The sequence below is a fragment of the Pipra filicauda genome, unplaced genomic scaffold (assembly GCF_003945595.2).
Source record: "Pipra filicauda isolate LSUMZ 115617 unplaced genomic scaffold, ASM394559v2 scaffold267_size1258537_pilon, whole genome shotgun sequence".
NCBI classification, from domain to species: domain Eukaryota; kingdom Metazoa; phylum Chordata; class Aves; order Passeriformes; family Pipridae; genus Pipra; species Pipra filicauda.
The window spans coordinates 46,824-60,249 of record NW_024104384.1 but is presented as its reverse complement, the minus strand read 5'-3'; the positions used below and the strand labels follow the sequence as shown (position 1 = coordinate 60,249).

Here is a 13,426-nt window from a genome sequence, read left to right as displayed (position 1 = left end):
GAAACTTTCCTCTTTTAAAGGAAGAGCAACGTCTGGGCTTTGCAGAGGTTCAGCATCCCACTGTTTGTGGGAAACAGCAGCAAAGCCTCAAACACCTGCACATGCACTTCTAGAAACAGCCAAGAAGATCCAGCCAGTGGTGTCTCACACAGAGAATAAAGGACAGTCACTGCTGGTTAAAGAAGCACCAAAACCCACAGATATAACAGTCCCTTCAGCCACATCTCCCAAGGTATGTATAGAAATATCTCTGTCTTTGATCTGACCTCGACAAAACCTACTCAGAACTTCAAGGAGAAAAGGAGTCTTTAATATCAGGAAGGGCACAGGTTATGTTTATAAAAAGAAAGGAACGGAATTTCTGTCTTTCCAGTTTAAACTTCTTCAGCTTTTCAACTTCTAACTAATTTTTTTTCTGTATTCTTTATAATGGGAATGAGGTTCTGTAAGAAATCAGAAAAGTTTACTTGTATTCCAGAGTTTCTTCTGCTTCGAGTGTTAACCATCCAATTTACTAACAGAAGACTTCTATTTAATTTTTTTTTCACATGTAAGGATCATGTACTTTTCATGAGAAAAAAATTGCACCAGATCTGATTATCATATAAATTGTTCTTGAAATAAAATGGGTTAAGGGAAATAAGCACTTGTCAGACCAATCCTACTGCTGTTAGTATCTTAAATCAACCTGTCACTTCTGTTCCCCTGCTGCTTCTCTCACCTGAGGGGATATCACTTTTTTATGATCAGATTTTCCTTTGCTGGGGGTAGGTTGCTGCTGGTCTTAGTAAAGTTACCCTGAAGTAGTTAGGTCAGGAAAAGAAGATGTTTAAAGTGCAAAAAAAGGCACTGAAGTCAATAAAAGTGTCTTAAATATAAAGGTTGAGAGGTAGACAGAGAGTCAGTAATAAAAATGTATTCTGCTTATTATGTTTTCTAATGTGAGGACACTTTGACATTTATTTCACTTTTTTTATATGGAAGGATATGAGATAGTACAGCCAAAAGGGTTACTATTCATAGATACCCTTGGAAGCTGCCAGTCATCCCAGCCAATAGGTTCTGGAGAATGGAAAATTTATGAGATGGGAAAAGTATTATAAAGATGCAAAGCAATTTTTTGCCTTTCATCCCTGGGTCAAAGCTGGTTCAGGTGGGTCCTATCCCAGAAATAATTAGAAATACATATTATATGTGTCATAATTATCTTCTTGAATTTTTAAAGATGATGCCAGATAGGCCTATGTGCTGCTATCCAGTGGGATATCAGGAGTTAGGATGTCAGTACAGCTGTTTCTGTGTGGCCTTGGTGGGAAATTAAATATGGTTTTGGTTGCCCGTGTCTTTAATGAGTTATAAATCCTGACCAGGTTGAGCCCTTCCTCCTTCCCCACCCTTCTCCTGCTGCTTCTCTCCTGGTCCTTTGGTTGTTGTTTCAGGTCTGGGGAACAGGAGCAGTGAAAAAAAAAAAAAGGCCAAAAAGATGGAACCCTACCAAGCTTTCTTGTACTCTTAATGCTTTTTTCTTTATTTTTTGTGTTTTAGCTGAAATGGTTGATTGGAAAAGTTGGTGCTTAACACAAGTGTGTGTTTGAAGGAAGGATCAAGCCACGTTTATCAGTGAGTAAATGAAACAGTCCCTGGGCAAAATGGTTTTGTGATGGCAAAATGTTTATCAATAGAAGCAAAAATTCTTCCAACAAATAATTGATCTTCCACTTGTCTTCTCATTCAGTCTGCTTGTGACAGCAATAAAGGGGTGGAAATGATTGAGACAGGAGAGATGACTCTGCTGATTAAGTGGACAATTAACTACTCCTAAAATCAATCAGAAGTTTAATACCATGATTTCTGAGTCTTTTTCTTCCTGTTCATTTTATCTCCCCCCCCTAAAAAAAAGATCTTTCTTCAGTCTTTTTGTGGTGGCACAGGTAGAACTGTCTGAAACATCCGACCTGAGCAAACAAAAACAGGCCTTTACCTAACATGAATATGTTAAGGTATTCTCTAGCAATTCTCCTCCTGCACTACGTCTGAGAATACAATAATATTTGAGGGTAAAGAACACTGAGCTCAGTAAGGACTGAAAAGCTTTCAAAGCTACAAACCTTGAGAGAAATCTGAAGTCTCAATATTTCACTCACTGCATGTCATGACAGAATTATACCATTTTCTTCTAAAATTCCTTAATTGTTTCCGTATTTTCACTCCTGCAGAGAAATACATCCCTGCTTGGTTTTGGTAGGATGCAACAGTTACTCTCTGGTTTGTTTAATTTAAAAGTACAGGTGAGTTTAAGCCATTACAACTCGATTCTTTCATACAAGAATTGTTCTTGCCCCCAGCCAGGCAAGACCATTTTTGGTACACTCTACACCAGTGCAAATAGTTGATGATTGGCAGGAAAAAAACCACAAGTTTTCTATAATTTTTTATTCAACAAGACTTTTGTTCTGTGTAATATTAGAAATAGATTTCTCAGCAAACGCTTTTCACATGAAACTGTTGCAATAGCAAAATGCAAAGTTAATCAAGATGAAAAGCAACTCACAGGAGTTCAGAAGTTCAGAACCTTCTGCTAAAAATCTTTTAAGAAAACCAAGTGTAGGATTTCTTGGTTCTGGAGTTGTGGGTTTCCACTAATTCTGAGATGTATGACCAGAAACCTACAACAATACTTTGAATACTTTTAATGGGCATTGATAATAACAGACTTTCTCAGTCCCCTTTTTCCCCTCCCACTTTTTTTTTGCTTCCCACATGTTAATCTGGCATAATTAATTGCAACTGGGAGTGCTGTCAGTCTTTTATCAGCTGCAGATTTATGGAGTGGGTAAACTGCTGATTATTAAGATTACTAGGAAGGTCCTCCTGATAACTGAGTGCTGGGCATTGCTGTGCCTTGAGTTTGGGGGTTTTTACCTTTTTTTTTTTTAAGGAGGGAAAAAATGTGCATAAAAATATAAGTGATGAATATTTTCCAGTGAAGTTACACCTAGAAAGGATGAGACATAATTGCAGCTTTACAAACACATGGAGCAGCAATGCAGTACATTGATCCCATACTTGAATATTTTTCAGGATACATGAAGGAGAAAGATGACATATGTTTAGTCAAATCCATCCCATGCTCAATCCTAAAATGAATATTTTTCAGAAAACCTGGCAAAACTCTGTATTTAATAAGATAAATTTAAAAAGGTTGGTTTTGTCTAATTTCTATTTCCCATCTATTAAAAAAAAAAGTTAATAGGTGGACCTTTTGCAATTATTCCCAAGCCTTGAAAAGGAAATATAAATGAATACTTTTAATGCAAGAGCATGCAAACACATTTGATTCTTCAATAGTCTGTCATGGTGACAGATAAGTCAATGGCAGAAAAAAGAACCCTGAAGGGGGAAAGAGGGAGACAGCCATGGTTTAACCCTGGGCAAAAACTCATCCCACACAGCCACTCCCTCACTGCCTTCCAGTGGGATGGGGGAGAGAATCAGAGGGATAAAAGTAAGAAAACTCATGGCTGGATATAAAGACAGTTCAATAAGCAAGAGCCACACATGCAAGCATCCCAAAAAAAGGGAATTCATTCACCACACCCCATGGACAGGCAGGTGCTCCACCAGGAAAGCAGAGCCCATCACATATAATGCTGGCTTTGGAAGACAAGTGACATCACTCTGAACATCCCCCCTTTTCCCTCCCAGCTTTATTTGCTGAGAATGATGTCACAGGGTATGGAATGTCCCTTGGGGTCACCTGTCCTGGCTGTGCCCCCTCCAAGCTCCTCATGCCCCTCAACCTCCTCACTGGTGGGGTGGGATGAGAAGCAGAAAAAGCTTGGACTCTGTAAGTGCTCATTGGCAACAAAAACATTCCTGAGTTATCCACAATTTCCAGCCCAAATCCAAAACTTTCATTTTCCATACTCTGAAGAAAATTTACTCTACCCCAGGCAAAACCAGCACACAGACAAACACCGTGATACTATGAAGGTTATTTTTTTTTTGCTTAGAGAAAGAATTGTCCAAGTTGCTTCTACCCCAAGCTGTGTCAGGTACCTAAAGCAGAGATTTGTGTTTTTGCAGCAACTTATCATTTTGAGTTTATCTCAACAGCATTAGTGAGTATGTAGCTGTGGAGTCTCTTTCTTCTTTTCTTTTCTTTTCTTTTTTTTTTTTTTAATCTTCACAGGTTGTCTCTCCCCACAGAATGCTGTTCTCCCCTGAGCCTGGTAACAGCCACATCCTTCTCATATATTTACAGAGATGGGCCCTCAGGAATTTCTCAGTGAGCTCCAAGAAGCTCTAAATGGGGACAAGAACAAAGGAATCAGTGCATTTGAGAGGACAGAGTCAAAACAGTGCAGTGAATGCTGCAGGTGTGGGTGCTGCCCATGTAGTTAGAGGTTAATACACTCTCCCCCTTATTTAGGACAAAATCTCTTTGTGGTAAAAGACTTACCCTCCTCACAATTGTAAGCACAGCTCAGTCTGCTGAAAGTAACTTAATTGTTCAAGGATGTGGGATGCAAGTTCTTCATCAGCTGTCTTTAAAGGTTTCTGAAAGGCATGGTCTGGGATGCTTTTACGGTGCCACTACAGCAGCCACAGCAAGCTCTCAGTGGTCCTTGCTAAATGGTCAGTGCCCTGAGGTGTTTCCATGAAATAACACCCTCAGCTGATTGAGAAAATCTCATCCTCACAGGTTGAGACTGAAAAAATGGGGAAAAAACTCCTCTTCATCAGTGCTCTCAGTTCAGCCAGTGCTGTGAGGGGGTGGAGAAGAACTTGGGGCAAATCAACATCCTGCCATCCTCTTGTGTGTGCTGTTCAGAGAGCCCTGCACTGCCTGCCACAGTCACCTCTCCAAGCAGAGGGTTTCCTCCAGGATTACACTCCCAGAGACATGACAGGTGAGGCGGGATGGCATTGTTTGGTAACTGCAATGGGGTGTGTGGTGAGGGGAGGAATCTGCATCCAGCTAAGGCAGAGCAGGGGGCAGGGGAGCTGCACTGATGGGGAAGGACAGGGAAGGTCATGGGCTTGGAGAGCCCTGTGGGAATGCAGCTGTGTGGGAGGCAGTGGGAGCATCCTGGGCAGTGGTCCTGGGAAGAACACCTGCTCTTTCCACATGGAATAGAGTGCAGGATGGTGCACTGGTGCTCCTGGATGCAGTTTGAAGTTTTTTCTCTGACAGCTCTCCTTTATCATGCGAGGGAGGGGATTGATTGCATTGACTGATTATTTTGCATGTTGGCTTCGTTCTCCCTCTCCCTCCACTCCTGGCACACACAGATGCACACACCCCTTCTCTGCCACCTCCTAGGAGACAAGATCTCCTAGGTAAGGAATAAAATGAACCTGGGCACAGCAGATGGGGAGAAGCAGCTCTGAGCACTCCCAGCGGAGGGGGGCACAGCCAGATGAGGCAGGAGTGGGGTGTGTGAGGGGGGGAGCCCCCAGCGGACCCCCCGCCCTCGGGGCAGCCTGAGGCAGCCCTGCCCTCCCCGGGAAAGCTCTCCTGCCACGCCTGCTCCGGGGCAGCCCCTGGGAGGGCTCAGGGCACTCCTCCAGCTCCGGCTGAAACCACATCGAATCCACACCAACAGGAGGACAACGGCGTGGGAAGAGGGGGAGGGAAGAAGGGCAGGACAACGCAACTCACATGCCAGACTCGCAGCCGGCTCTTCCTCCAGCGAGCGGATCCCGGGCGCTCCCGGGGAGCTGTGCCCGGGCAGAGGGAACAAGGATGAGGCACCACCTGGAGCGCGCCGGCGGCGGCTGCGGCACCGCGGGCACCGCCCGCCCCGTCCGGCCCCGCTGAGCGGGGCTCAGCACCCGGACCGCGGAGGCTCAGCACCGCCGGGGCTCAGCACCCGGACCGCGGGGGCTCAGCACCGCCGGGGCTCAGCACCCGGACCGCGGGGGCTCAGCAACCGGAGAGAGGAGGTTCAGGACCGCGGACAGCAGAGGGTCAGCTCCAGGACAGAGGAGGTTCAGCACCGCGGACAGCGGAGGGTCAGCTCCAGGACAGAGGAGGTTCGGTGGTCCCCCAGCCCCGCGGACAGGGGAGGTTCATCTCCCGGACAGAGGAGGCTCGGTGGTCCCCCAGCCCCGCGGACAGGGGAGGTTCATCTCCCGGACAGAGGAGGTTCGGTGGTCCCCCAGCACCGCGGGCCATGGGCGGCCGCGCCCGCGCCGCGCCCCCGCACTGACCGGAGCCGGCCCGACGCGCACATGTAAGTGCTGCCCCTGTGAACATCTCCTCCGAGAAGTGCCCTGGCTCCAATGCCCGTCACTGGGAAGTTTTGTGGGGGTTAGAGATGTCTCGGTGCCGCTCGGTGCCCTCCGAGCCTGAGCGTGGTGTGAGCGATGCCGGTGGCTGCGTGTGAGGTCGTGTTGGCTTCTCACCCTCGGAATGTGTGCAAACGTGCTCGGGCTCAGTGTGACCGGGAGGGCTTGTGGTTTCTCACCAGCCACATGGTTTGGAGCCACGTTGTTGTCTCCTTTAACAGCTGGGTGAAATTTTTAAAGGTTTGTTTTTTCGGAAATGAGGAAAAATGAGAAGTGTAAATATGGGACACTGTACCATGCCTGTTGCAGCTTGCCGGGTCTAACAGTTGTCAGGAGTCTTTCTCTCCACGTTGTTTCTTGTCTTGAGATAATGATGAGAAGTGAGCATTGAAAAGAGTACATCAATACGGAAAATAAAATACAGCCAGAACCAAGATAACTAGTTCTTTTCAGAGCTTTCCTCTCTCTTTTTAGTAGAACTGCTTGTTGAAAATCAGCATTACACTGCCCCCTGCTTGAACAGTTAGAGATATTTCTCCTTGCTCTCATCACTAGTAAAAATTTATGAATGAACAGGTATTTCTCTGTTGTGTTCTCAGTATGATCCAAGCCTGAGTTTAGAAGTGCTTCAACAGTGAGGATGAATTGTTCCCGGTTCCCAAAGCCAGATGAAAAAAAGAAAAGTAGAACTCATTCATGTCCTCACAGTTCGTTTCATGGTCAAGCATAATAATGAATGAACAATGGCAGAGAATGTAAAAATAGCCATAATTTTGATACACCTATCTCGTGTGTTCTGTGATACATTTGTAATAATCAGACATTTTCACAATCATGTATTAAGGAGAAAGAAGGAAGGAAGGAAAAAACCAAAACACTACATATATTATAACATGAGAATTTGAATACAAGAACAAAGGTGGTTATTTTTCAGTCCCTTCTGCTATAAAAGTCTTGCATTAGTGCATGACACTGTTTTGGGATGGGAAATAAAATGCTGATGCTTGATTTATAAGAAGGAGAAGAATGAGACCACTGAAAAGCAGTTGATTTTTTTTCTGAAAGGTAGCTGGGAGAAAGCCAAATTCCATTTCCTTTTTTCAAATGACAAGGCAGAGCTACCTCCTTTCTAACAGACATCAGGGAGGATGTGAAAATGTAGGTGCTGGTGGTCTGCCCTCAATGTTTCTAGGCTGTTGGCCTCAGACTTTATGCTTCATGACAGGCAGTGTTGGTGTCTATCACTGATTGGCATCCTCTGATGAGAGGCCTGTTTTGTCTTCCTGGATGTTTCTCATGCTGCCATTTCTTAAAGGGGTTTGAAAAGGTGTGGTTTTGCTGATTGCTCCCATAATTCCACAAGGAGAGAGACCTCTTTTCAAATTTTGACCTTGAAACCTCATTTTCTTTGATCTATGTGAGCTGTGGGAATGGTGGGGAGGGGATATTACTTCCTGCAGCTGGTTTGTAGGACTACTCTGCAAGTGAATGAATATCTGAATGGGGCTAAAGAATTCTATTAATTGTTCCTAGATATGTACACAACTCTTCGTGTATGAGAATGACTCTGTTGCTGACAGCATTAAATAGGTGGTTTGCACATTATAAGAATAAATGAAGTAGCACTTAAGAATTTCAAAGCACAGAAAACTTCAGAATAAGCTGCTGTTAATCAGGACAACCACCCCAAATGCTACTGAGTCTGTATATATTGTAAGTCAGCAATATGTTAAAAATATTGTGTTAAAAGATAACAGTTTGGCTTAAAGTAAGACTTAGAAAACTGTTTAAGGCATTGGAGAAAAAGAGGGTATCAGAAGGCTCTGGTAATACATGCCTGTGCAGCATTTGGAATGCCACAGTAGCCTATTGCATATAGGATAATAAACAGATGCAATTGTGTTCAGTCTGTGCTCTTTACCTGAAGTCTGGAGTTTACCTCAAAACATGTTGCAATTTTTTAAACTAAAAGATGAAACATCCTGCTATTTTTACTCTAAACAGTTTAAATTACTCCTTTAAATTGATTCATCTCTATATCAATTTCTGTTTGCTCGTAGAACCCAATTTCCTTCCTTCTGACCAGGTTTTCTGTCTGGAAGCAAGGGTTAACAGAGAAAAATGGTCCATTTGATGTGTAAGAGCTGTGTCAGTTCCAAAGAGGCCTCAGGGAGTCTTACAGCCTTTATGTGCCCTGATTCTTTTTAGAAGTATTGATGTGAGGAGAAAGGAAAATAATAAGTAAAGTGTCAACCTGACAGTTTCTGAGACTCTGCAGGAGCCAAGAGCTGTGCTTCCAAAATGGCTTTCAGAAACTTAAATTTCCTTTTCAACAAGACAGAGTACACGTCTCATCAAAGCCTCCTCTGACGGTTGCTTATAGAGCACAGTAATGGTTACATATCCTAAGTTTCTTCTGCAGTTTCTGGACAAAGGAGGGCCATTGAAAGGGCACAGGGAGACTCCTGCCAAACTCTCTCCACTTAGTGAAAGCAAACCCAAAGTGTAGTCAGAGAGCATAAGTTTCTGAAGCTGCCTCTGTAGCTGCTCTCCTCAGTTCTTAGGCTTTAAGACAAGGAAAGGTTGTCATCACCTGAGAATTCCAGGGTTGCTGCAGCTCCTAACACCCATTGGTTTCAACACCCTTTTAGACTTCAGAGGTTTTAAAAACTCAAGCAGATACTATTCAGCCTGTTCTACAATCCTTTAAAGTTCTGGTTCAAAACCATGTGTAAAAACTCCAATTCAGCCTCTTAAGCCACTTGGGCTTGAATATTCTCTCCAAGCCTGAGCTCCAGGTGGTTGCCCTTTCCCTTCATAGGGTCTTGGGTGGGACCAGAGAGGCAACAGAAGGTCCTGGATGGCACAGTCTGGAGCACTGTGGAAAGGAAGGTCAAGGAGAAAGGACATTTGTGGGTTAAGCTCAGTATGAAGCAGCCCAACTTCCATCCTATGTCTGCTGTGTCCTACATGTCACTCAGACCAGTTAAGGGAGTGTGGTTGCAAAAAAGAAGGAGACTTTCAGCTTTGGAGTGTTTTCAATGACACAACATTCAGAACAAACCTCCTGTTCCCTTCTCAGAAGTCTCAGCACCGAGCACTGTCAGAAAAAATTGCAAGGACCTGCTCTTAGTCACTTTAATTAGAAACTGAGATGCTCCCAGAGGAAGATTTGTTAAGAGCTAAATCACCTTTCAGAAATTGCTATTCTTCTCCGCTCCCCACAGGAGTCCAGAGATCCTGTGGCTCCCTCAGCTCTGGAAAGCAGTACTCAGGCCCAGAGTTTCTTAATTTTCTTTTCCCAGACCATTTTCTCTCCAACAACACTGCATGCTTGGCATTCTTTCCTAGAAAAACACAGTGTTTAACTGCAGTGCCTGATGAGTTTGATCACTAGCTGTCTCAATAAAATATGCAAATCCACAGTCAATTCAATGCAAAGCACCCTTAAATAAAAATGGTGAGATAAACGCAATCAAGTTACAATTACTTTTTTTAAGAGAGCACATTACACACACTCAGTAAGTAAGATTAGTTCTAAACCTGCCTGCACATAACTGAACAGCAGAGTGGAACAAGGTGCTGAGTAGAGTCATGGCATTACAGTCAGGTTCATTTTCCAAGAGCTTCAACTACTGCACACATTACTCTTTGCACTTCTCCTTCTTTTATCATGATTCAGTGCTTGGGTCAAGGAGAATTATAACTTTTCTTCGGACCAGGGTTTGATAGCTGAGCATTTCTCATTAAATTATTCCAAGTTAAAAGTATCATTTTTTATTCATCTCTTCTCTATAAAGATGATAAAGCATGATAGCTGAGATATTGATCTCTGCTGATGAGCAGGGCTGGGGGGTCATAATTCATCTGAGGTGAAACCCTCTGAATGATGGTGCTCTTGCCCTTCTGTGCAGGCAGTGAGAACAACTCTGTGCTGTGGGGACATCCCTGCAGAATATTTATTGCAAGATAAAGGTTGGATAATAGTTCTGGTTTTGGAGGGCAAGTTGGCTTTTCCTGTTTTCTCTTTTCCTGGTGCAATTTCTGTTGTTAGAAATTGTGTATGAAACCAGTGTTCTCTCTGAACTGAAGAAAGTGAAATGAAGGTCCTTTTTTTTTTTTTTGGTATGTTATTGCAAATACAACAAACAGGTGTGAATTAGCTCTAGGCCAAACTTTGACCTGTTTTCTCAGGTAAAAATCTTAGAACTAGGTCAATGGGAGTATTTTATGTGGGTTTATGTTTACTTTGGATGTGATTATAAGGTTATCTGTCCCATCTATCTGGGTTGTCCTTTATAACATACCAGAAGAGAAAAGGTTTTCTAGGAAAAAAAGAGTAAAGTATCAAGAGCTGTACTTGGACATCAGACAAAATACAGGCAGGTTCCTCACTGTTGAAAAGTATAGATATTTCTGAGTTGTTTCCAGTACTGACCTTTAAATACAACAACAAATAAATGGTTGCCAAATATCTTACCCTGCATGGTTTTTTAACATCAGAAAAGTGCCAGCTTGAGACAGCTGTTGCAGTTAACTCTCCTAAAATATTTAGGCATGTGCAATCCTGCTGCACCCCCTGGGTCACCACTGAGCAGCTACCAGAGCTGGAATGGTTTCCACTTGATCCCAGCAACAATTCCTTAAGCCATCACCAGCTCATTGTTTTGCTTAATATTTGAAGAGATTTAATTTAACATCCAGGAAATCCCCAGACTGTAAAAGTGTAATGTGCTTTCTGGGACTGCCAGTCCTCACTCAACGAAGGCACTGTTCACAAGTGTTTATTTGGATGTGTAGTCCTTACTTGAACTCAGTAAGACTTGAGTGCAGGTTTAAAACATAAATGCTCCCTTGAATAGCTCAGGACACGAGCTCCAGGATAGAGAAGCACTCGTGCATATGGTTAAATATTTTATTTTAACCATGTTAGTCCTCCTGGCCTCACTGGAATTGCTGCTGAGATGAAAGCTAATGCTGGGGACAAGGGGGTGTGTGTGTGCATATAGGTTTCCAAAATTTGGACACCACTGAAATCAATGAAATTTGTAATATTGACTTCAAAGGGACCCCGGTTCTACCCCAGGCATTTTTCTGCTTTGGAGACCTCTGCCTCCCTGTCTGATATGTTAATGGTAAGCTGTTATTGTTTTCTCTTGTAGTAAACTTCATGCAGTCTAGGGAATTCATTCACTTAACATGTCTCCTGCATTATTCTTGTGTCCCTCCTCTCTGTCTCCTTCTTCAGCTTCAAACCACGCTGGAAGGAATTAGTTTTAAGATTTGTGTGGCACTTTATCTCTCAGTGGAACCTGGGCTGATTGTTATGCTGATGCATCAAAGCTGAGGGGGAGAGGTTCTTAATTATGAGCCTCTCTTTCAACCTTGTATGGTCACAGAATTGATTTCTTAGGATTGGTTTAAATTTTAATGTAAATTCCAAAAATTCACTGTAAAATTTGTTTGAAACTCTTCAGTACTGGCCTTCTGTTCCAGATCAGTGAAAAAGTGATGAATTAAAATGATAGATGCACATGTACACGTTAGTTCCACAAGAACAGCTACGCTGAGAAGTTCTGTGTCCTGGCACTTCAGGTATTTTGGGTTTCTGATACCCCTTTGTTTCACAAGGTTCTTTCTGATTCCTTTACTCTCTTCTTACCTGTTACTGAAGGCAATGTATCTGCTCCACTTTGTCTCCTGGCATTGTTCCCTCTCATTGTTCGCTGCAGCACTTTCCAACTTCAGTGGTATTTTTTTAGAGTAACATGAACTTTTCACTGGCTGAAGGTCAAAACTGACTTGGAGAACAGATGGAGTGTGCCAGGAGGAACCTTTGCCACCCATTGAGCATTAACACCTGCTTATGTGTTACATCTGTCCACAGCATCATAGAGGCTCCTGAAGATTTTCCTCAAGTGATTTAGGACTTGCTATTGGGCTGAGTGCAAATGCTTTTCATGAAAGAGGTGTTGTTCTTATGCTTTTTACTCAGCTTCCACATTCTGTGGCCGTAGGATGGTGATTGACTCCCCGTGCTTGGACTCAAAAGAGGGACTGTGACTTTGTTGAGATGCTGCTGCAATGAAATTTAAAAAAAAGGGCAACATTGAGACAGCACCGAATGCAAAGTGTGACTGTTTTAAAGACACAGATAGATTTAGGATTTCAGTTATTTTTATAAAATAGTGTTTACCCACTCTTGAACCCAATTGCACATAGCACAGCTTTCTTTGGGGGTTGCAGAGATGGTGGAATAAGAATAGTTTGTCTCCATCCCACCAAATTCAAGTGAAGGCATTTCAGCCACATAAGCAGTGGGGAAACCAATGACCCTTCCAGTCCCGCCCTCTGTTTGTGCTCAGAGACCTGTGTTTTGTCTTTCTGCAGCACCTCTCTGAAAGATGTTTACTGGGGAGTGATGTGACACTAAATCAGGAGTTATTCCTGCGTTTTTCAAGATTCTACCCTGAATTTGGGCACCTGTATTTGGAGTAGCTGCCAACTATATTTCACTGAGAAATTATTATTCATTAAACTGCTCTAGATCAGGAAACAGACAAATGGTATTATGTAGCATGAAAAAAAAGCAGGGAATAAATAGGTGGTTTGCTTGTACCAGCTGAATCTCAGGAGGATATGCAATATATTTATCCTTGTTATGATGGGTTTTAAATTAGAAACCTGCTTTTTAACTTTATGGAGCGTAATTTATTGGCCTGATCCAAGGTCTATAGACAGGAGAGTCCTGCTAACTTTCTTTAGGGCTCATGTCGTCAAGGACAAAACTCAAGAAGAGTAATTCAGTGAAATATTATGTTGTGCATATTATTCCTAAATACCATGTAATGAAGTTCTAAACAGTAAGAATGGAAAATAATATGTTCACACATTTTTTTTCTATTTCTCAGGTTAAGAATGTGCTGAGAATCCTTGTTGAAATCTAGAAGTACAAGTCAGGGGAGAACTTGTCTGTTTTTGAGAAACTGACCTTTATTTCACATGTACCCTAAATGATTTTAAGTAGCTGGCTCAGACCATAAAAACCAAGGAAGACCTGAACATAACGAGACATTATTTCAGGTCATGTGAGATTATGACTCTCTTAGAATGTAACCAGCCTTCCTTTGTG

The 13,426-nt window shown here is 42.9% G+C and overlaps 1 protein-coding gene across 1 annotated transcript in view; it reads left to right on the top strand.

Annotated features, from left to right (window-relative positions):
• Positions 1-5,453: 5,453 nt before the first annotated feature.
• The window catches only part of LOC113995584 (short transient receptor potential channel 7), a gene marked incomplete at its 3' end in the record, with an annotated part of 52,268 nt that continues 44,295 nt past the window's right edge, over positions 5,454-13,426 (top strand). The window contains exon 1 of the mRNA XM_039382387.1: positions 5,454-6,239. Coding sequence (XP_039238321.1) covers positions 6,238-6,239 — 2 coding nt within the window. The remainder of the gene's footprint in view (positions 6,240-13,426) is intronic.